This window comes from Pleurodeles waltl, chromosome 11 (genome assembly GCF_031143425.1).
Source record: "Pleurodeles waltl isolate 20211129_DDA chromosome 11, aPleWal1.hap1.20221129, whole genome shotgun sequence".
NCBI lineage: Eukaryota > Metazoa > Chordata > Amphibia > Caudata > Salamandridae > Pleurodeles > Pleurodeles waltl.
The window spans coordinates 803,191,976-803,214,942 of NC_090450.1; the positions used below are offsets into that span (position 1 = coordinate 803,191,976).

Below are 22,967 nucleotides of genomic sequence, written 5' to 3' on the forward strand. Positions count from 1 at the left end.
AGATCTTCCGGATCCTTGCCTGGTTTAGGAAGGGAGACTAATAAGGACTCCCACATGCTCTGTGGTAGATGACCCTCTTCAGCCGTCAGTTGGTAGAGTTTGAGCAGTTTGGAGGCAAGCTGGGAGCCCATCTAGTCCCGGTGTTTTATTGGTTGCCGCTCCCCTAATCAAGCCCCCGATTTCCTGTAGTTTGAGAGGGGCCTTTGAGGTCCTCCCTTCCTGATGGGGTTACAATAGGGAGATTGACATCCTGCAAGAAACTGCGTATGCTGTCCCGTCTGTCAATCTGTGGAGGATCTTATAACATTTGATAGTGTGCTGTGAATGCCTCATGTATGTGTACCTGCTGGAGGGTTTGCTCTGTTGAGGAGATGCAGATCCATACGATGGGTGAGGGGGGGTTGGCACTCCGTTTGTGTCAGGATGACTGCAAAAAAAGGTACATGGTACTCTCCCCCTTGGCCTTAATGTGGCTTCAAGTAAACATCATTTCAAATGTAAATCCTTAACAGACAAAGCCTGCTATTAAATGCACTATTACCCAATTCAAGGAGAAAAAAGACAGGGTCCTTGATCTGAGAGTGCATAACATAAAAAATTGCCCCATCCTGATGGACTGAACAAACTTGTATATTTCAAAGAACAGTGTCTAGATCTCATGTGCATCAATTGCTAGACCATGCATGGCCTCAGTGTCACGTCTGCTACAAGTATAAATTGAAAGCCCAGGAACAAAGAGCCTGAAACCCATAAACAACCACATTAGCCTCTGCTTAGGCCCAAGTATTCTAGTTGGGATCATAAAACAATACTGGAGCACATTAATAATTTGTTTAAATAACACTGTTTGAGGCCAATTAACCAGAAACATCAGTCCATAAGTCCAAGGTCATGTGATATACTTTCATCATCTTTATTGTGTTTACACGCTTCCAACCAAGAACATGATCATCACATGACACATGTTTCGTCCCCAGTGGGACTTTTTCAAGGCGTGTGACTACAAACTATTTGAGTGCCAGAGTACAAGTTTCTTCTTGTCGCTCATGGGCCCACATTTCATTTTTCGAAGGATAGGGCAGAGCTTATCTGGGCTCTCTACACCGGTGTTGCCCATGACTGAATAGCAACACCTCTCCATTGTGAGCTTCAAAATATTGCTGATAATATTAATGATAAACAGATGAGGACGACTACATTTGTTATTAGGAAGAATGCAACAGTCCAATATGCCACAGGATGGATCACCTGGAAGAAACTTGTACTCTGGCACCTATATCATCTTACTTCATCTATTATTTTTAGAGTTTGTTGATGTTTGATCAACAAATTGTTGGAGTGTTCCAGTATTGTTTTATGAGTTAGTGAGTAATACCACTGACCTGGTCAGTGCACTGCTCTGCCTCCAGTGGCTCTACCTGGTAAGTAGAGCCCTCATCCCTCGCTCCTCTGAACTCCTGACCCCTGCCAGGAGTTCGAGGCCCTCCTCCAGTCGCATGCTTCTGCCTGCATCTCAACCCTGGTGTCTAGTGGGAGAGCTCTGCTTTCCTACTAGGCTGCCCTCTGCCTCTCTCCTCCTTTTTTCTGCTTTGCTCTCCGTTCTGCTTTCACTTCTGTGTCTGTCCCTTTCTGTGCTCCTTTTGCCCTCTGCCTCTCTCCTCCTATTTTCTGCCTTGCTCTCCATTCTGCTTTCACTTCTGTGTCTGACCTTTTTTGTGCTCCTTTTGCCCTCTGCCTCTCTCCTCCTATTTTCTGTCTTGCTCTCCGTTCTGGTTTGCTCTCCGTTCTGCTTTTACTTCTGTGTCTGTCCCTTTTTGTGCTCCTTTTGGTTCGCATTCACTCTTCCCCGTTTTCCTCTCACTCCGCTCTCCCCCGCTGCTGCTGCCCCGCCCCCCCCTCTCTTGCTGCACTCTCGCTGCTGCTGCCCCTGTGGCTCTGCCCCCTTTTTCACCCCCCCGCTCAAGCCTCCCAGTTGTCCTCTCCTCCCCCTCACCTCCCTACTTAATGGCAGCCGCTGTGCGGCCGTGCCGCTGATGCGCCAAAGGCAAGCCCGTCTGCCCCCGTCCACACCTGGACCAGACCCAGCACCAGAACCCCTGGCTCTTGTCCCCCCCACTGCTGCTACGCACATCTTCACTACGACGCCACCACCCGCCGACCCTTCTCCTGCCAGAACTGCACCTTCACCAGCGTCCACGCCAACGACCCTCCCACCAAGGCAGGACGCAACCATCTCAGATGTATCCTCCTCAACACCTGCTTCGTCCACAAGCATGCAGTAGAGCTATGGAATCTACTCGACTCAGCCTCCCCAGATGTCGCCTTCCTGACCGAGACCTGGATGAACCCCTCCTCAGCGCCTGACATCGCCATAGCCATCCCAGACGGCTACAAGACCACCCGCAGGGACCGCTCCACCAAACCAGGAGGAGGCATCGCTATCATCCACAAGAACACCCTCTGGATCATGACCAGCACCGAAGACAACCTCAGCACCGCCAAACACCTGCACTTCCAGATCCACACTGACCGAAACACCACCCTCTGAGGAACACTCGTCTACAGGCCCCTGGCCCCCGACAGCAGTTCAGTGACTCCATCGCCGACATCATCAGCACGCACACTCTCGCATCCACTGACTACATACTCCTCGGGGACTTAAACTTTCACCTCAAGAACACCAACGACAACACCGCCACCCTGCTCGACAACCTCTCCCACCTCGGCCTCAAACAGCTCGTCACAACACCAACCCACTCAGCAGGACACACACTCGACCCTATTTTCTCCACCAGCAATCACGTCTCCTTCAGCCACACCACTGAACTCCACTGGACAGATCACCGCTACATCCACTTCTCCTTCAAGAAACCCACAACACACCACCACCCACAACGGATCCCCCACTGCAGTTGGAACAAGATCACCGAAGACCAACTTATTGCAACCCTCTCCCGGAACCGACACTGACGCTGCTGCCGGCAACTTCAGGCAATGTATCAACACCTGTGCCAATACTCTCGCCCCGATCAAGAGTCCCTCCAACATACACACCGACAGAAGGCCCTTCTGGTTTATCGCTGACCTCCACAAATCTAAGCAAACCTGCCGCAGACTCGAAAGAAAGTGGCGCCAAGATCAGACTCTGGACAACCACACAGCCTTCAAAAACGCCGTCCGCAGACACCACCAACTCATCCGAACCGCCAAGAGAACCACCTAAAAAGACTGAATCAAACAACAACGCACAAAGCCACAGGGAGCTCTTCAACATCGTGAAGGAACTCTCCAACCCCAGCTCCAACACCAATGACATCCTGCCATCTCAAGACCTCTGCGACTCCCTAGCCTCCTACTTCCATCGCAAGATTGCAGACATCCACAACAGCTTCAGCAACCAGACCCCTCCGGCAACCACCAACACCACAGATTCACCTCCGACCAACCTCCGTTGATACCCCCGTCAACGACACCATTGAAATCATGAACACTATCCACTCTGGCTCACCATCTGACCCCTGCTCTCACCCCATCCTCAACAAAGCAAGCTCCGTCATCCCCCCGTAACTATGGAAGATCATCAAGAGCTCCTTCGAGTCCACCACCTTCCCGAAGAGCTGGAAACATGCCGAGATCAACACCCTCCTGAAAAAACCCTAAGCGGACCCAAAGGACCTTAAGAACTTCTGGCCTATCTCCCTGCTCCACTTCCCGGCAAAAGTCACTGAGAAGGCTGTCAACAGACAACTAACCTGCTTCCTCGAGGAGAACTGCGCCCTTGAACCTTCCCAATCCGAATTCCACAGCAACCACAGTACCGAAACTGCCCTCATCGCCGCCACCAACGACATCAGAACCATACTGGACAACAGCGAAACCGCGACCCTCATCCTCCTGGACCTCTCAGTCGCATTCGACACCGTCTGCCAACACTCCCTACGCTCACGCCTCAGCAGTGCAGGAATCTGCGACAGAGCCCTGGACTGGGTCACCTCCTTTCTCACCGGCAGAACTCAGCGAGTCCGCCTCCCCACATTCCGCTCGGAGGCACCAAAATCATCTGCAGCGTTACCCCTTGGTTCGTCCCTCAGCTCGACCCGCTTCAACGTCTACATGGCCCCGCTCCCTAACACCACCCGATCCCACAACCTCAACATCATCTCATACGCTGACGACACACAGCTGACCCTCTCCCTCACCAAGGACTCTGCCAAGACCAACCTCCTCAAAGGAATGAAAGCCATCGCCGAATGGATGAAGAACAGCTGCCTCAAACTCAATTCCGACAAGACAGAAGTCCTCAACTTCGGCTCCACTCCCTCCGCATGAGATGACTCCTGGTGGCCTGCCACTCTCAGAGTCGATCCGACTCCCACTGATCACGCATGCAACCTAGGATTCATCTTCTACTCCTGCTTAAACACCCTCTGCATGCTCCGAAAGATCTACAAATGGATCCCCACCAAAACCAGAAGAACAGTCACCCAAGCCCTCGTAAGCAGCAAACTGGACTACGGCAATGCCTTCTATGCAGGAATCATGGCCAAACTCCAGAAGAGGCTGCAACGCATCCAGAACGCCTCTGCATGCCTCATCCTGGACATCCCCCACCACTGCCACATCACAACCATCTGAGAGACCTGCACTGGCTCCCAGTCAACAAGAGATTCACCTTCAAACTACTCACCCACGCTTACAAAGCACTGCACAACACTGGACCAGAATACCTCAACAGACGGCTCTCCTTCTACACCCTGACCCGGCATCTCCGCTCTGCCGACCTCGCGCTTGCAACCGTCCCACGCGTCTGCAGAACTACAACCAGCGGCAGATCATTCTTGCACCTCGCAGCCAAGACGTGGAACACTCTTCCCACCCACCTGCTTCAGACCAAACACCTCCATACCTTCAGGTAACTTCTCAAGACCTGGCTGTTCGAGCAATGGCAGCACCTCCCCCCAGCCCATCCCCCCAACCTCAGTGTCTTGAGACCCTCACAGGTGAGTAGTGCGCTTTACAAATTCCTGATTGATTGATTGATTTGTTATACTTTGGAGTAACACCATCATTGCCCTTACAGATGGTGAGGGGATACTGTGGTAGCACCAGTCTTTGAACAAGTATTCTTTCTGTAGACGTTCTACCCTGACTATTTGAGTACTGTGTGACATCCTTCAGTTAACAAAGCTACCTATCTGTATTTAACATAATCTAGTAGGGATGTCCCAGTAAAACTCCTGGTATTTCAGGATATCTTTATAGTAAATTGAATTTTGTTAATTGTGGACTTGTAGAAACAAACTTTACTCACTTATATAAGACCAAAGTCCTCATAAATCGGCCTTAAGTTCCCAGGACCCCTCCAATTGAAACTGATTTTTATGATAGGCCCACCACACCATCCTGAAGCAACAGGTATGTAACCCATGGCTTCCTTCAGCCTGTTTTTCATCCTACAAGTCTACGCTGTCATAAGGTCAAGTTATACCAAATTAGGCAGCTCCCTCCTTCTGTCTCACAGGGTAGCACTTTTCTCTGCAGTATCTATATTATGACTTAACTAACTAGATAGGTTCTTTGCCAGACTTCCTGCAACCATGTAGAAGTAACTTCAGCAGGCTCCAAAACATGCAGCCACCCTCATCTCTGGCCTAGTGCGCTCCACCTCTTTCTTTCCCGCAATTAAGAACTTGCACTGGCTGCCAACGAAAGAACGTAAAATGAAATTCATAAACCTTAGCTTAGTTCTTATATCTGTATATGTCAATGTACTTTGATGCCTAATGAATGCTTAACCTTTGCAACAATAAATCAGATGACCAAGGTCGGCCTCCTAAACATCTTACTGGCCTTGGATCAACATCCTCTTGGGACTCACTTTGGCATTTTGAGTCCTCATGCCCAGTCCGTGGAAGTCTCCCCATGTCAATGTAAGCAATGATAAACAACGGACATGCACCAGAAAATATAAAGTAATATATTCTATTTGCCTTACACTGTCCATGAGATATGCACCTATTTTCTGGATTGGCTAACAGAGGAAAATGTTTTGTGCTGTATGCTTTCCCTATCAGACTCTTCATCCACACCTCCTTTCTTTTAGTATCCCACCCACTATCCACTGTCTCTAAACTCCTTGTGCTACAGAATTAAGCAAGAAAACAAGGAACTAAAAATGTAAGGCTACTGGGGCCAATGTGCAGGTAGGCCACACAGTATCTTTTAAAGTGTGTAGATGCTGCAGAGGGTGGTGGGACTAGGGATTTGCGAGAAAGAAGAGCTCTCCTCCTGGGTTCTTTTCACCAAACCCTGATATGCTTTGTACCTGGCTCATCTTTTCAGCCCATTTACCCACCTAAAGATGAAATATTCCTATTTTTTCATTGAGGGAGTCTGCTCCTCTCAAAACCATTTGGTCCCTTTGGTTTGATGTACGAGTTGATCCTGGCTGGCTAATGTGCAAACAGCCGAACCCTCATCAGAAGGAAAATACTTATACACTCATTTATTCCAAACACCCCACTTGGTCTTTGGTGGAGCAATGCTTTTAATAAGTGATTCAGATGACAGTTCCAAGAGGTCCATTCGATATAATTTTAAAACAGCTGCTGAATAGATGTAAATACTGTGACACAGCTGCACAAAAAAGGGAGAGGGTGTATTTCTTATAACATTCCATCTGTAATGGTATGCTATCACACCAATGGGGGAGAGGGTTCGTGTGGGATTTTTGGTGTGTGTGCGTGTGTGTGTGTGGGTGGGTGAGGGGGGTGGCGTAGATATGAAGGATGTGAAGGTGACTAACACCAAGGACACTAAAATTTTGTGAATTGCAAAAATATAGCTTGCACAGAGTCAAAAACACCTACCAAATATCTATTACACACACACAACCATTTCTTCCTGTGGCTAAGAACACTATCAAGCATTTGCCCACAAGTATTATAGGACGGAGGTACAATAGTATTTAACCTTGTCCTCCAACAGGGAGTTTTAGCTTGGCTGGATTTAGGAATTTGAAATAGGTTGAAATATATGAAACATAGATATTTTGAAAGTAGATGTTTTAGGTCTATGTTCACGCAGCCTGTATTTTCAACTTGAACCATGAATGGGTGGAGGAGACGAAAGCTACAGTAAAGGTGGATGACTAGGAAGGCCAAAGGACGGTATAGTGTTGAGGTCAAAACACCACTGCAGAAGGAGAAATTGGACCAATGACACTGTGGGAGGAGAACAAACACAGAGCTAAAAGAGTGAAAGAAAAGGCATTGTTAAGGACCAAGAGCCAGATGTATCATTTATTCAAATAGCGATTACCTAATTGCGATTATCTGTGAATCGCAATTACTTAATCGCTATCTGAATGTATGAAACTACTCCAGGAGTTTCGTTTTGTGATTCCCAATGGCTCGAAAATCGACCTACCTCATTAATATTCACGAGGTAGGTTGCAATATGCAACCCATTGTGAATGGCTATAATCACAGGAATGTCTGTAATTGCTTTTAAATAAAGCAATCTTTTTTTTTTTTAAATGCAGCCCGTTTTCCTTAAAGGAAAATTGGATGCGTTTAAAAAAGAAAAATGAAAACTTTTCTTTCCATTTTTTAGAGAGTAGGCAGTGGTCCGTGGGACCATTGGCTGCTCTTAAAAAATGTTTTTGCATGCATTCACAAAGGGGAAGGGGTCGCTTAGGGACCCCTTCCCGTTCGCGAATGGGTTACCACCTACTTGAAGTAGGTGGTAAAAAGCGAATGTTTTGCAACCGCATTTCGGTCACTAAACATTGCTACACACTGCTGCGATTCGGTATTAGGAAGGGATGCTCTTGACACGACCCTTCCTAATACCGAGTCTGTAAGCAGTCGGAATTCCAATTTGCGATTCGGTAACAAGTTACCGAATTGCAAATCAGACTTCATACCTAGCAAAATGCATTTTTGCAATCACAAATGGCGATCTGGCCCCAAAAGACTTGATGGGAGACCATGGCCACCCGCAAGACTATTGGCACAAGAGAGTGGATGAGAGGAAAGTAACAGTTAAAGGGCAGAAGGGCAGGCAAAAGCTGCCGCTGTGGGTACAGAGGATAAGAGCACAGTAAGAGAGAGACATGGCACAGGAAAGGGAAAAAGGAGAGAAGAAGGACAGTCCAATTGAGGATGACCAATGAGAGGGAACAAACAAGTGGCAATGAGACAAGTGATTCAGTGAAGAGGAGACAAAAGGCATGGTGGAGGTGTGGACTAAAGGCACGGTGGAGGAGAGACCAGAGGTGCTGTGGAAGAGGATTTTTAACCTGAAGAATGGGAAATAATTATCAAATCATGAGGAGACTTTCAATGTTGAAAGTACTGCAAGACTAAGGTCACAGTGTGGGTGGAGGGTGGAAGGACTGCCCAGAGCTAGTGGTCTTCTTTGGGACACTGAGTAATGAGTAGGGTGAGAACAGATGGCATGAAGAAGGCACCTCACCTCATCTGATTTTTCGAGCACGCGCTCCAGATACTTCTGGAACACAGCGTGCCTGGACATGCGCTGCTGAAGTCGCTCCTTCTGCTCGGCTAGATGTGTGATCTCCTGTTGTATCCGTATGGCCTCTTTCTCTTTTTGTCCAGTCAGCTGGCGCTCCTCATTGGCTTTCCGCACAGCACGGTTTCGCTTTGAGTCATTTTCCTGCACAATTCAAAGAAACCATGCATGAGGCCAACACAACCCAATGCTCCTCACATTCAAATCAGCTTTCTGCCGCAAGATGGGCCATGTTGTTGAAAGAGATGCCATTGGGGGATCTGGCTTCAGCTTGTAAGTCCTGCTGTTGATCATGTACTTTCACCCGTGATAATACCTTGAAGACCTTGTTGGTCGCAAGGCCATCTCTAAAATGCCTGTAGCCTTTCCATTTGTTCTTCCTGTTTTGGGATTCTTAGGAAACCTAATATGGATTATAATGTTTTGAGACTTTTGTAATTAGAGAATAACGTCCATTATAACAGATTAACAGCATCTGATACGCCATCAACTTTTACCTCAATGCAGGCCTAATTACAAGCTGCGCACAGTACATTTTTTAAAACTGTATGATAAAATCTGTATATAACTAAGTTAATCTAATGACATAAAATAAAAGCAAGCAAACAACTCTTGTAGGGTATTTAAGTAGATAATAATTAGAGATGAAGCTCAACCCTGAACAAAGGTAGAGCGATACATAAGTCAGCTGTAGCTGTACATACTTCTCATGCCAGCTATTTGAATACGATGAGAAACACAAGCTGAACACAGCACTCAGCAAGAGATCAGAAACAACATAAATGGGTCACGTGGCAAGCCTCAGAGGAGAAAGGAAGCCCAGGACAGATTAGCAGCAGACATTGAGCAACTGACAGATCACAAAGGCAACACAAGAACCTAGGGACAGATCCCAGACAGGAAACGGAAAACAGTGGCAGATAAGAAACACAGCTCAGGAGCCAAGAAGCAGCCCAATAGCTTGACACAGAACCTAGTGGCAGATTACAAGTAAGAAACAGGACCTAGCCATGGATCATGGAGAGGGTTGCCATTTTCCACAGAATAATATACCAGCCATTTGTGCATGTTTTAGAGTTCTGGAAAAGCTGGGATATAGTACTGGAACAACAGTTTGTGCAAATGCATCTGTATTCTATTTAACACTGCATTCTGCCTCTATTTTCTTCAAAACAAATGAGGAACAACCTAGACATTATTAAACTTCTTTTCATGTGCTTCCAACCTATATTTATTTCTTTCAGCTTATATTACAGTGGGGAAATTCTGGAATGTAATGTGTTTTCTGATATTTTGCTGTTGTTGGTATGGCAATACGGGCCTGGCCAATAAAATACTGGTTGGGTGGCAACCCCCCAGTCACAGACCAGGCATGGCTGCTCAGTAAAGGGTAAACAGGAGTTCAGTGATTGATATGTAGTAGAAAACAGGGGTCAGCGACAGAGCAGAAGCAGCAGAACAGGACTTAGTGACAAACTGTATGCAGGACACAGAAATCTACGGAGAAATCCCAAAAGGCAGGAGATAAGCAGTATGCAGAAACAAGGACGCAGAAGTCAGGGGACAAGCAACAATAACCAGAAAACTGGTTCAGTGGCAGATCATAAGCAGCGCAGATAAGCAGTGATGAATAACATGCAGGACAGAGGAGCCGCAGCACATAACACCACAAGCAGAACACCAGACCAAGTGACAGATCATAAGCAGGAAAGTCAAGCTGTGGAAGAGGTCACAAGCAGGACACTGGAATCCATGCATATATCACAAGCTCCAGGGCACAAAAGCACAGTTATTGATGCTGATCGCAAGCACAATACAGGATCTCAACAACATACCACAAGCATGACACAGGAGCCCAATGACTAATCACAGGTGGTACACAGAAGCCCATGAACAAATCACAAGAGCCAAGTGAAAGCTCACGGGTGGGACACAGGAGTCCTGCCACACATCATAAGCAGAACAAGGGTACTTGGAGATAGATCAGAAGCAGGACACGTGGACAAGAGAAGATCCCTTTAATTTGTTAGACGTACCCACCCACTTTGATGCTTAGAATACATACTTTGAGGAATCGGTCGAATTTGAAGATGGAGTCCTTAAGCTGTTCTTCCTTGTGTTCCAGCTCCTCCCGGCGCTGCTGAATACTTTCCATTTTCATCTGGAATTCCTAGAGGGGACAAAAACACCCTAGAAAAACGTTCTAGTATCCCTTCATGTCTTCACTTCATATTTCTATAAACATCAGGCTTTGAATTTGCCCTCTACATATCAGACCAACCAAAACACTCTTCGACATCTGCTAAGATTTCCATAAAAAGGTTCTGCATCTTCTTCATATTTCCTTACAAACATCACAGATTTTCTGATTATTTCAGTTAAAAATGATATGTGGTATAATCATGGTAGTCATTTCTGTGCCTCCACAAAACAAATGATTTCTTGTATATATGCCTGCTAGGTTGGTACTCCCTAGCACAGTAGCACTGGTCCAAAGTGCTCCTGACCTCATAATTTTTAGATGACCCGGCATGCTCCCTACCCAGGAGATTGATTCTGAGTCTTACCAGGTACCCTAGATAATTTTGATGGTGAACTGATGACCAGCAGAGTATTCAACTTTATTGGGAGATGGGGATCGCTCCGAAGAGGTACTCCATTCCCATTCCTCGACCATGACATGACTAACAGTGGTGGCAGCTTATAGCTGTGGAATACAGGACTTTTTCCTGCATCCCTAGTTGAGTAGGATGATGCCTGCTGGCACTCCCAAGTAAAGCCAGGTAGTTTACCATCACTGCAAATTTGCACTTTCAAGTGCAAGTATTCCAGGCTTACTCCTGGATGTAGGCAGTAAACGAGGAGTACTACAAGAGTAAGACACAGCAAAATCTTTGTAAATCAGGTCCTATGTCTACTAAGCTCCAATGCAGTGTTAACTATCTTCTCCAAAACATCCTTCAGTACTTGACTTTTTGCTATCTCTATCATCTCAGTCAAAGCCTAAAAATGAGGTTACTGGCATTGACTAAGCTCACAGTAGTATCTGATTTCTAATTTTCTAGGGATAAAAGGCAATATTCAATACATGGATGCCTCAATATTGCTAGGCCCCTGGAGTATTGGCCCGACAGTCACCATAAATTTCTACTTTATATGTATTCCTGTAACAAACACAACATTTTATGCATTATCCACAACAAATCACTGAGTCCCCTACACATGACAAAATCAATCAGATTTGCGTACATAACCAAGAACCAATCAAAATCTTATGGCATAGTTCCAACACAAACCAAACTTTCGACTATATTTCTTCAAATATGTACCCCAGGGGGCAAAGCCAGGGCTGAGAAAAATGGTGGTATCCAGACAGAGCTCCTTGACAATCACAAGCTGCAGGCTAGATACACAGGAATCAAATTCATGGAATAACTCCACAACAACTGTTTCAGAGACATGAACTACACTATGTGGATGTGGCGGGGAAAGAGGAGTCCACAGGCAAGCTGAAATGATAACGGACTGGAGATGGTGCAGAAAGCAACTAGTGACCAAACAGACGAGGGGAAAGTATCTAACGCTGGGGAGATAGCACTACTGGACCCAAAATTCCCAAGCAACATTACTAAGTGATGAAAACGAGTTTCAAATAAAAGGAAACTTGAGAAAAGGTAAATGCTTCCAAAAAGGAGCAAAAAGGCTCTTCAAACTGTGATCATATTGGAAGAGGGGAATTAGAATGTCTCTACATTTCTGATAACAATATACATTAATGCGAACATTACTAGTGGAGATCATAGGCAGGGGGTGGCCATTATATAATGGTGAATTGTATTATATTTTTACCTAGTAAAGAACGGCGCAAAACTAAGTGAATAAGAATTAATAACCAAGCACCGGATTTATACACGTGTTGTCTCTGAACAATGACTTGTGTGAACAATAACCAGACTTGGAACCGAGGAACTATTTGCACATAACAGTCAAAGCATCAGCTGCGGCCCATCCTTTAGGGCGGAGGGGCCACGCCCCCCCACCTTTTGCCCCCCATGAAGAGCGTCTGTCTGTCAGTCTGACCTTTGTTCAGCCTGACAGACACTCTTCATGTTCAGGCCAGGCAGCCAGGAGCAGACATGTGCAATTTGCGCACACTCCTGGCTGCCTGAGCTGAACTTTGCTGGACTGAGGAGATCACAGCTCCTATGGGCGTGACCTCCTCAGCCCAGCAAAGGTGCCTCGAGGCCCTCCCCTGGGTGACGAGGAAAGCGTCACCAATTGACACTCTCCCTGGGCGCTTCAGTTTAAGCCCTGAAGTGCCCAGGGCGAGTGTCAATCAGTGACACTTCGTCACAGAGTAGGGTGGGGTCAGCAGTCTCACTGACCCCATCCCACTCTGTGACGAGGCTGGGACTGCTCCCTTCCCTCATTGGCTGACCTAAGGTCAGCCAATGAGGGAAGGGAGCAGTCCCAACCCTCCTGGGACCTGGAAGCCGAAGATAAGTGTGTGTGTGTATGTGTGTGATGTTTCAAATTGAATGTTTGGTGCGTGCATGTTTGAATGGTATGAATGTTGTTAATGGATGTGCGTGCGTGCGTGTGTGAAAGAATGAGTGTGTGTGATGTTTTAAAATGAATGTTTGGTGCGCACGTGCATGTTTGAATGGTATGAGTGTTGTTAATGGATGTGCGGGCGTGCGTGTCTGTGTGTGAAAGAATGTGTGTGTGTGTGTGTGTGTGTGTGTGTGTGTGTGTGTGCGCGCGTGTGTGCCCCACCCGCCCCCCTGGCTCCTAAAGCTACAGGCCGCCACTGCAAAGCATACATATTTCCATAGTGCTGGGAAACAGTTTGATAATCACTGAACCTGCATTATTAATCAAAGTAATTTGCTGAATTAAAGCTCTCAATGTCTAGAGCAAAATATGTGAGACAGCTACTCTTCTTGGAAGCTGTAGAAATAAACCCAAACAAGACAATAAAAAAGGCAGAACCAGCATCAATTTCTGCTTCATCATTGGATGAAAAATAGAGCGGCTACAAGATCCGTATAGACAGTGGTAACTCAAACAGGCTTGGAAGTACAATCATTACTAATAGAAATCACTTCTTTTAAAAAAAAAAAAAAAAAACACAGTTTCAAGGATGGCTAAATATCTCAGGGTCTAGCTGGCTAATCCTTTGGATATCGGACTCATTGATCTCACCAAACATCCAAGGTATATATACCCTGTGATATTTTTATTGTAGATCTGGATCCTTTCTTTAATCCAGTAATACCTTATCTAAGAACTCCAACTAATGGTGAAGTATGCCAGGGTGGCATCTAGGTTACCCATGTATCAATGTAGGCACTGTTTGTGTGAGTATAATGACAGACCAAGCATTGATAGAACCCTGGAAACTAATGAACCCTTTAGAAAGAGAATACACTACCACCTCATGCGCACACAAACATGTTTGAGGATTGACTTGTTCTAATGTGCACAGATCTAAACAGGGGGCTTTTATCAGTTTTGATTGTTTCCACTCAGTAGTGTATCAGATGACAACCTGATAAACATCCACCTAGAACTACAGTACATTTATTAGCACCATCATTGGGCCAGTGGTGCATGTGGATAGCCAGGTAAGGGGATCCACAAGATCTATGTCTTTTTTAAAAACATATGTATAGAATACCGAGGGATCGGTGACATCAATACAGACCCTGACGACAGGAGGAAAAACATATGGCAAAATGCTAAGAGTGAGAAAACCAAGCTGGAAACACTAGAACAAAACTCCACCCCACTTACAACACTTCATCTATTCAAGACACACTGAGAGCATTGCCTAAAGCAAAATACAAATTAAACCCATTGTACACTGAATGCAGAAAGAGCAAAAGTACGAAACATATTAGCCACACATTTTAAAGATGCAGAATCAATCGCTTTGAACAATCTTCTCACTGAGAGATGACCAAGATAAGGTATTATTTGACCTGACATTGTGAATGAATTCACCTGCTATTATAATTACTATACACTTCAGAAAATCCAGACTCATTCAATGAAGAAATTCAATTTATGCAAGACCCTAACTCAGCATGCTTTGAGAATGAACAAAGAGAAATTCCAGAGTGGTAAATATCGGATGACAAAATTAATGGCATGGCCTCGGGAAAGGTGAAAGGTGACAATAGCCTCCATGTGGAATTGTATCAAATTAACAAACCTGTGATGGTACCACTGTTAGCCAAATGTTTTAGAAAGGACTCTGGATTTCTGAAAGCTACACAACTACTAGACATTGCCATACTTCAAAATTGCAACATACAGGGCATTTGAACAGCAGGGTAGGAAAACATGGTCAGAGAAACTAAAATTCCTTTGGTAGACAAAATGACAACCAAATTCTCAAAATGATCCAAACTGCAGTTATCCCTATAGGCAGAACAAGGGTAACATAAATTAACTTATCCCCAGACAGTGGGAACGGTACCCTCGACAATACCAATAGACCTGGTGAGTCTGTAGAGAGTAGTAGCAAGACCATTATAATGTAAGAGCTGAACCATACTGAAAAGCCTAATACTGCATGCAGATACCACGGCAGGGAGCTGAAACCCCCTACACAAGGCTATATTGAGTAACCCATCAGCTGGCACCGGCAACGGACATCTTAAAGACATATAGTGAAACTCTCAAGTGGGAACACATAGGGAGACATGTTAGACAAAACTGGGTGTTCTACACAAAACACTCACCAATGAAGAATAGAAACAACTCTGTATTACCCTCTTCACAACACACATGGACAACGGTCAATAAATTGATAACATCCAGAGCAGAGCTACCCTCCAAAGCCCCAATGTAGAACAACAGAGCATTTGGAATTCAGGAGAGGGATAATGATTGGTCCTTATAGAAGGGGAAAGGCTTGAAAACCCTAGATGATCTCATATCAGAGGACAGGGTTAGTACGTACCAAGCATTAAGACAAGTGTTTGTTTTACCACAATTCCAACACTGGAGATATCTCAAATCATCTCATTGTCGTAAAGAGATATTGGTAACAAAATATTCCAAGATTTCCTATTCTGTTCCTATTTCTATTCTATTTACAAACTTGGAAGGAATATAGGAGGACATAAGTGTGTCATTATTCAATACTGTAGACAAAATCTTTTGTAAATATTTAACTAGTTTATGCCATTGGTGGGAAATGCAACCCGCCTCTCAGCGGCAGATTTATCAATATTTGAATGTGTAATGCAACATGACAACTTGCTCTGCTGTGCTGTGTTAAATGAACAGGGCAGGAATTAACCATATTTACCAAGATATGGCATATTTCTGCTCTCTCACTGATCTGGTGCACTATGTGCTGTCTAACGCCAATGCAGGCACCCTTGTGCCATGTTGATAGAGTGCCTGCTTTGCAGGTAGGATTGTTTTTGTGCAGGAAGGGTCACCATCCTGCACAAAAACAACCCTTAGAGACGTTTACCTCTAAACAGGAAACAACGAGGAGAAATTAAGATATCTCTCCATGCTGTGAGGTGTATATTTTTGATGCATTCCCAGGTTTACTACTTTTGGTAAATCTGGGAATGCACCAAAAAGCATGGGTAGGTGTGTGGGAATACCCACTCTCCACCCATATAATGACTTCCTGGCACAGAGTAACACAATGCTGCGACTTGTGCCACCTTGTATTACTCCTGATTTTTACAAGGAAAAAACTGATGGAGGAGCATGAGAAAATCCTGGGAGAAGCACATCTCTAATATAGCTGTTTTAAATTCTTCCACTGGTGGTACTGGTTGCCAGCAGGACTGCAAAAACATGAATTAACCTAGACTCAAAGTGCAGAATATGTGGAGAGTTGGGACGTGACGGTCTGTGGGAATGCATTTTAGCAAATTAATGGGTAACAATATGAAACGTGAAGAAAACAGAAATAGACACTAAATAGACACTAACATCCCTCTGAATGCCAGAGTAGCATTGCTACTCACCATATCGGATGTTCTGTTATTACCCTTCCATAGTAGAAGATGGTTACCCACAGCACTAGCAGTGGCAGAAGCAGAGTTTCTGCATCACTGGGAAACAGCAATAGCACCGCCATTTAAGAAATGGTTAGAAGGCATTGATGACGTGGCCTTGTACGAGAAAGCAATCTGTAAGTTAAATGACCAAATGTCACAACGTGAAGACGTGTGTGGTAGATTCCTCAAGGAATAATTACACATGGAAAACTTAAGCCATAAACTTAAATCTATACAATTCAACAAATCTATAATTGTGCAAAAATCGCCGCTGCCACACAACCCCATACATCCACTGGCCCTGACTATAGTAGCACATCACCAGGAAAAAGGGCAATGCAGGTCTCTTCTCTGCCTGTAGTACTCAACCAGGAACCCATCAAGGCCTGGTGCTTTCCTGGCATTTAGCTTTGCAAGAGCATCTCCCACCTCCTGTAGGAGGCTGGACTGGCTTGTAGTGAGTACCAAGGGGTACTTACACCTTGCACCAGGCCCAGTTATCCCTTATTAGTGTATAGGGTGTCTAGCAGCATAGGCTGATAGATAATGGTAGCTTAGCAGAGCAGCTTAGGCTGAACTAGGAGACGAGTGAAGCTCCTACAGTACCACTAGTGTCATATGCACAATATCATAAGAAAACACAATACACAGATATACTAAAAATAAAGGTACTTTATTTTTATGACAATATGCCAAAAGTATCTCAGTGAGTACCCTCAGTATGAGGATAGCAAATATACACAAGATATATGTACACAATACCAAAATATGCAGTAATAGCAATAGAAAACAGTGCAAACAATGTATAGTTACAATAGGATGCAATGGGGGCACATAGGGATAGGGGCAACACAAACCATATACTCCAAAAGTGGAATGCGAACCACGAATGGACCCCAAACCTATGTGACCTTGTAGAGGGTTGCTGGGACTATTAGAAAATAGTAAGGGTTAGAAAAATAGCCCACCCCAAGACCCTGAAAAGTGAGTGCAAAGTGCACTAAAGTTCCCCAAAGGACATAGAAGTCGTGATAGGGGAATTCTGCAGGAAAGACACAAACCAGCAATGCAACAACAATGGATTTCCAGTCGAGAGTACCTGTGGAATAAGGGGACCAAGTCCAAAAGTCACAAGCAAGTCGGAGATAGGCAGATGCCCAGGAAATGCCAGCTGTGGATGCAAAGAAGCTGCTACTGGACAGTAGAAGCTGAAGGTTCTGCAGGAACGACACGGGCTAGAGACTTCCCCTTTGGAGGATGGATCCCCCACGCCGTGGAGAGTCGTGCAGAAGTGTTTTCCTGAAGGAAAACCGCCAACAAGCCTTGCTAGCTGCAAATCGTGCGGTTAGGGTTTTTGGATGCTGCTGTGGCCCAGGAGGGACCAGGATGTCGCCAATTGCATCTGGGGACAGAGGGGGCGTCGAGCAAGACAAGGAGCCCTCTCAGAAGCAGGCAGCACCCGCAGAAGTGCCGGAACAGGCACTACGAAGTGGAGTGAAACGGTGCTCACCCGAAGTCGCACAAAGGAGTCCCACGTCGCCGGAGGACAACTTAGGAGGTTGTGCAATGCAGGTTAGAGTGCCGTGGACCCAGGCTGCACTGTGCACAAAGGATTTCCGCCGGAAGTGCACGGAGGCCGGAGTAGCTGCAAAAGTCGCGGTTCCCAGCAATGCAGTCTGGCGTGGGGAGGCAAGGACTTACCTCCACCAAACTTGGACTGAAGAGTCACTGGACTGTGGGAGTCACTTGGACAGAGTTGCTGGATTCAAGGGACCTCGCTCGTCATGCTGAGAAGAGACCCAGGGTACCGGTGATGCAGTTCTTTGGTGCCTGCGGTTGCAGGGGGACGATTCCGTCGACCCACAGGAGATTTCTTCGGAGCTTCTAGTGCAGAGAGGAGGCAGACTACCCCCACAGCATGCACCACCAGGAAAGCAGTCGAGAAGGCAGCTGGATCAGCGTTACAGAGTTGCAGTAGTCGTCTTTGCTACTTTGTTGCAGTTTTGCAGGCTTCCAGCGCGGTCAGCAGTCGATTCCTTGGCAGAAGGTGAAGAGAGAGATGCAGAGGAACTCGGATGAGCTCTTGCATTCGTTATCTAAAGAATCCCCAAAGACAGAGACCCTAAATAGCCAGAAAAGAGGGTTTGGCTACTTAGGAGAGAGGATAGGCTAGCAACACCTGAAGGAGCCTATCAGAAGGAGTCTCTGACGTCACATGCTGGCACTGGCCACTCAGAGCAGTCCAGTGTGCCAGCAGCACCTCTGTTTCCAAGATGGCAGAGGTCTGGAGCACACTGGAGGAGCTCTGGGCACCTCCCAGGGGAGGTGCAGGTCAGGGGAGTGGTCACTCCCCTTTCCTTTGTCCAGTTTCGCGCCAGAGCAGGGCTGAGGGGTCCCTGAACCGGTGTAGACTGGCTTATGCAGAAATGGGCACCATGTGTGCCCATGAAAGCATTTCCAGAGGCTGGGGGAGGCTACTCCTCCCCTGCCTTCACACCATTTTCCAAAGGGAGAGGGTGTAACACCCTCTCTCAGAGGAAGTCCTTTGTTCTGCCATTCTGGGCCAAGCCTGGCTGGACCCCAGGAGGGCAGAAACCTGTCTGAGGGGTTGGCAGGAGCAGCAGCTGCAGTGAAACCCCGGGAAAGGCAGTTTGGCAGTACCCAGGTCTGAGCTACAGACCTGTGGGATCAGGGGATTGTGAAACAAAGAGGAGAGGGACCGGGAGATTATCTGGTCCAGTGTACAGTCTCCCAATAATCATATAACAAACAAAGGTACACTGTTCCACACGTGTTCAAATGACCAAGGGCACCTGGGGTGTCAGGAGCAAGAGCCCTCAAGCATCACAATGGATGACTGGCATCATCATTGGGAATTGCTCCTCGCCAGGCCGGCGCTGCAACGCCTGACGGGCTCCCCTAAAAAGGGAGGCACTCAGCCGTACTGTTCTGATGGTAGCTCGTAAATTTGACCTAATCAGACAGATATGCCTATATTCAGGCACCAGCATACGCTCGGAGAGAATGGAATGTAAGAATAAAATTGGTTATTCATCCCAAAAATATTTCATAACTTTAATCAATATACTAGGATGAAGACCAAGATTAAAATCAAGAAGGAAGTAATAAACTGAGTGTTGATGCTCAATTACTCTCAAAGAGCAACAAACTGACGGGGACTATAATTATAATAGTGCCCTCAAGTTAGGGTCGATATGTTTCGCGTCAGGCGGTCCCAAAGGATCCAGTGACGCTTCATCAGGACCAATAGAAAAAAAATTTTTTAACAATTCTTCTCCAATTCAAAAAAGTGGAAGGTGACGAAAATTATATATATACCGGTCACTTACATTTCAAGTAAACTGGCTACGTCACTGTCAGGTCGCCCTAGGGGACAGAAAAGGGTTTTTTCAAAAAACAAAAGTATATACATACACCTAGTAATACCTCTTATTGTGAATATCAAGGTGTAGTTGTACTATCCTCATAAGGTGGATCAAACAGTCATTAATGTAAAAAAACAGGCTTACCATCCCCCAATCAGGAAAGGGTTCCTTGAGAGGCACGTTTCGGGGACTTGGAAACACACTGCCTATTGGTAAATATAAGTCAACAACAAAGACCGAATTTATCATATGAATAATTTACATGGATCGTGTGGGTGGTACCATGTGCTCTATTGATAATGCACCAAATTAGTGAGACCTGATAAGTGCCACACACAACAGCATGAGTAACAAAACTAATTGGTGCGTCAAATTGTATTAATAGGTAACATTAAATCAGGTACTCCGTTCGAGATTAGCAAAAGCCAGTGAAACACCATAAGTGCCACAAAAGGAAAAGTAGGTGTCAAGAAATGTGACTACACTAGTGTACTCAAAAATTTGTTAACTGGCGTCTCTGCATAGTAATGGCAGTTATGTCAGGTTACTTGCAAAATACAGGAGCACTAAAATAAACGATGTGCCAGACAGTAAATCAGAGCAAGGCGATATTGTTTATCGGCGTATCTGTGCTCGAAAAACGGGCTATCGAATCACACAACGTAACTCACGTATATATCCAGGTCCGTCGCTGGGGACCTACCCTCCGACACGGCGTCTCGCACAAGTGAGAGGCGGGCGCCGTCGGAGCTCTTCAAAAAGACGCTACGGACCCGGAAACGACTCTGTTTCCATAGGTCACGTGCGTCTAAAGTCGTGGAAAGGAAAGAAGGACTCCGGAATCCACAATCAACACTAAAAATGGACTAACAATGTCGTACTTTAGAAAGATCACTGACTACTCTGTCTTAAACCTAATTAAGTTAGCAGACGCGTATCTCCTTTTCCAATTACAGGTGCAGGTCCTCAAATTTTACAAAAAAAAAAAGTCGGGGAGGAGTAAAATTCGTAAGAACTAAGATTTGAAGTTCTAAAAAGGGAAGTGTTGTCAGGTCTGTAGTAACAGAGATGTAATGTAAGCTAAATATAAATTGTCAGTAAAAGAGTCTGATTAGATGATGTGAGTCTGTTGTGGTTAGCTTAAAAGCCAAATCATGCCTGTGAAGTCCAAGGTATATCGTCGTTCAGACCATGTGAGTTAGTGCCTAATTTAAAAACCCATCTTTGTTCAGTTCTGAAAAGATGACCAGTGTCGCACGGGCGGACTTTAGGTGCCTCTATTACCACCCACCACATGTCATCAGGCGTGTGTTTAGCCTCCAAAAAGTGCTCACTAAGTTTAGTAGTGATTCTGTTACAACAAATGTTACTCCTGTGTTCGTTGATACGGGTTTTGACTGGTCTTGATGTCATACCAATGTAACGTAAATCACAGGGGCATGTGATCATATAGACACAGTTCCTGGTGTTACAATTGGTATGTTTCTTGAGGTGCCAGGTCCCAATAGGATTTAAATCTAATGATGTGAGATGTTTGGTAAGGGCACAGACGTTACAATTACCACAAGGGTGGTGGCCTTTAACAGGAGGAAGGTCCCATAATGTTTTCTGCGTCGGGACATCAAGCGCAGGTTGTGGACGGGTATGTATTACCATGTCCTTAATATTTGACGTGCGTTTGAATGCAAAAAGCGGTCTGGAGATATTACAACCACTGCTGGTCAAAATAGGCCATCGTTTGTTAATCAATCTCTTAATAGAGTTGGATAGGGGTGTGAAAGTGGATACACACGTTATCCTGGTTTGGGGGTTCTTGTCACTGTTCATTAGTAAGGCTTCCCTATTATTATTCCTAGCCCTTTTGCGTGCTTGGTTAATTAATCTTGAAGGGTAATGTCGTTCCAAGAGTTTCTCCTGAAGAGAATCAGCCTGATGGTTGAATTCATGGGATGAACTACAGTTCCGTCTGAGTCGTAGGAATTGTCCTACTGGTAGATTATCTCGTAGAGCTTGTGGATGATGACTTTCATATAACAAAAGCGAATTACGGTCAGTGGGTTTATGATAAACTGTGGTGGTCAATTTACCATTGTCAATTGTAATCATTAAGTCTAAAAAGGGTAACTGAGTGGCGGATACAGTAAATTTCAAGAAAGGGTCAAGTGTGTTAATCCATGACGTGAAATGTTCAGTCGTGGACAACGGCCCTTGCCAGACAATTAAAATATCGTCGATGTAACGACGCCACAACTTTATGTGATCCTGGTAAATGTTCTGAGGAGAAAGAATAAACTTCTTTTCAAAATCATACATGTACAAACAAGCTAGGCTAGGGGCAAAAGTACTACCCATTGATGTCCCTCGGATTTGATGATAGCACTGGTCCTCAAATTGAAAGTAATTTTCTGTCAAGGCCAGTCTAGCGCAGTGCATAATAAAAGAGACCGGGGTGCCTCCCTTTTTAGGGGAGCCCGTCAGGCATTGCAGCGCCGGCCTGGCGAGGAGCAATTCCCAATGATGATGCCAGTCATCCATTGTGATGCTTGAGGGCTCTTGCTCCTGACACCCCAGGTGCCCTAGGTCATTTGAACACGTGTGGAACAGTGTACCTTTGTTTGTTATAGGATCATGGGATTGTGCCAACTATGCCAGGATGGCATAGAGGGGGCAATTCCATGATCATAGACATATTACATGGCCATATTCGGAGTTACCATTGTGAAGCTACATATAGGTAGTGACCTATATGTAGTGCACGCGTGTAATGGTGTCCCCGCACTCACAAAGTCCGGGGAATTGGCCCTGAACAATGTGGGGGCACATTGGCTAGTGCCAGGATGCCCACAAACTAAGGGGCATATTTATACTCCGTTTGCGCCAAATTTGCGTCGTTTTTTTCGACGCAAATTCGGCGCAAAACTAACGCCATATTTATACTTTGGCGTTAGACGCGTCTAGCGCCAAACTATGAGTAAAGAGCGTCATTTTTTTGCGTGAACGCCTTCCTTGC

At 45.6% G+C, this 22,967-nt stretch overlaps 1 protein-coding gene across 1 annotated transcript in view; it reads right to left on the minus strand.

Moving 5' to 3' along the window:
• CFAP73 (cilia and flagella associated protein 73) overlaps positions 1–22,967 on the minus strand; it is a 139,703-nt gene that overhangs the window by 40,449 nt on the left and 76,287 nt on the right. The window contains exons 3-4 of the mRNA XM_069214556.1: positions 10,601–10,705; positions 8,479–8,679 (exon numbers count right to left, since the gene is read on the minus strand). Coding sequence (XP_069070657.1) covers positions 8,479–8,679; positions 10,601–10,705 — 306 coding nt within the window. The remainder of the gene's footprint in view (positions 1–8,478; positions 8,680–10,600; positions 10,706–22,967) is intronic.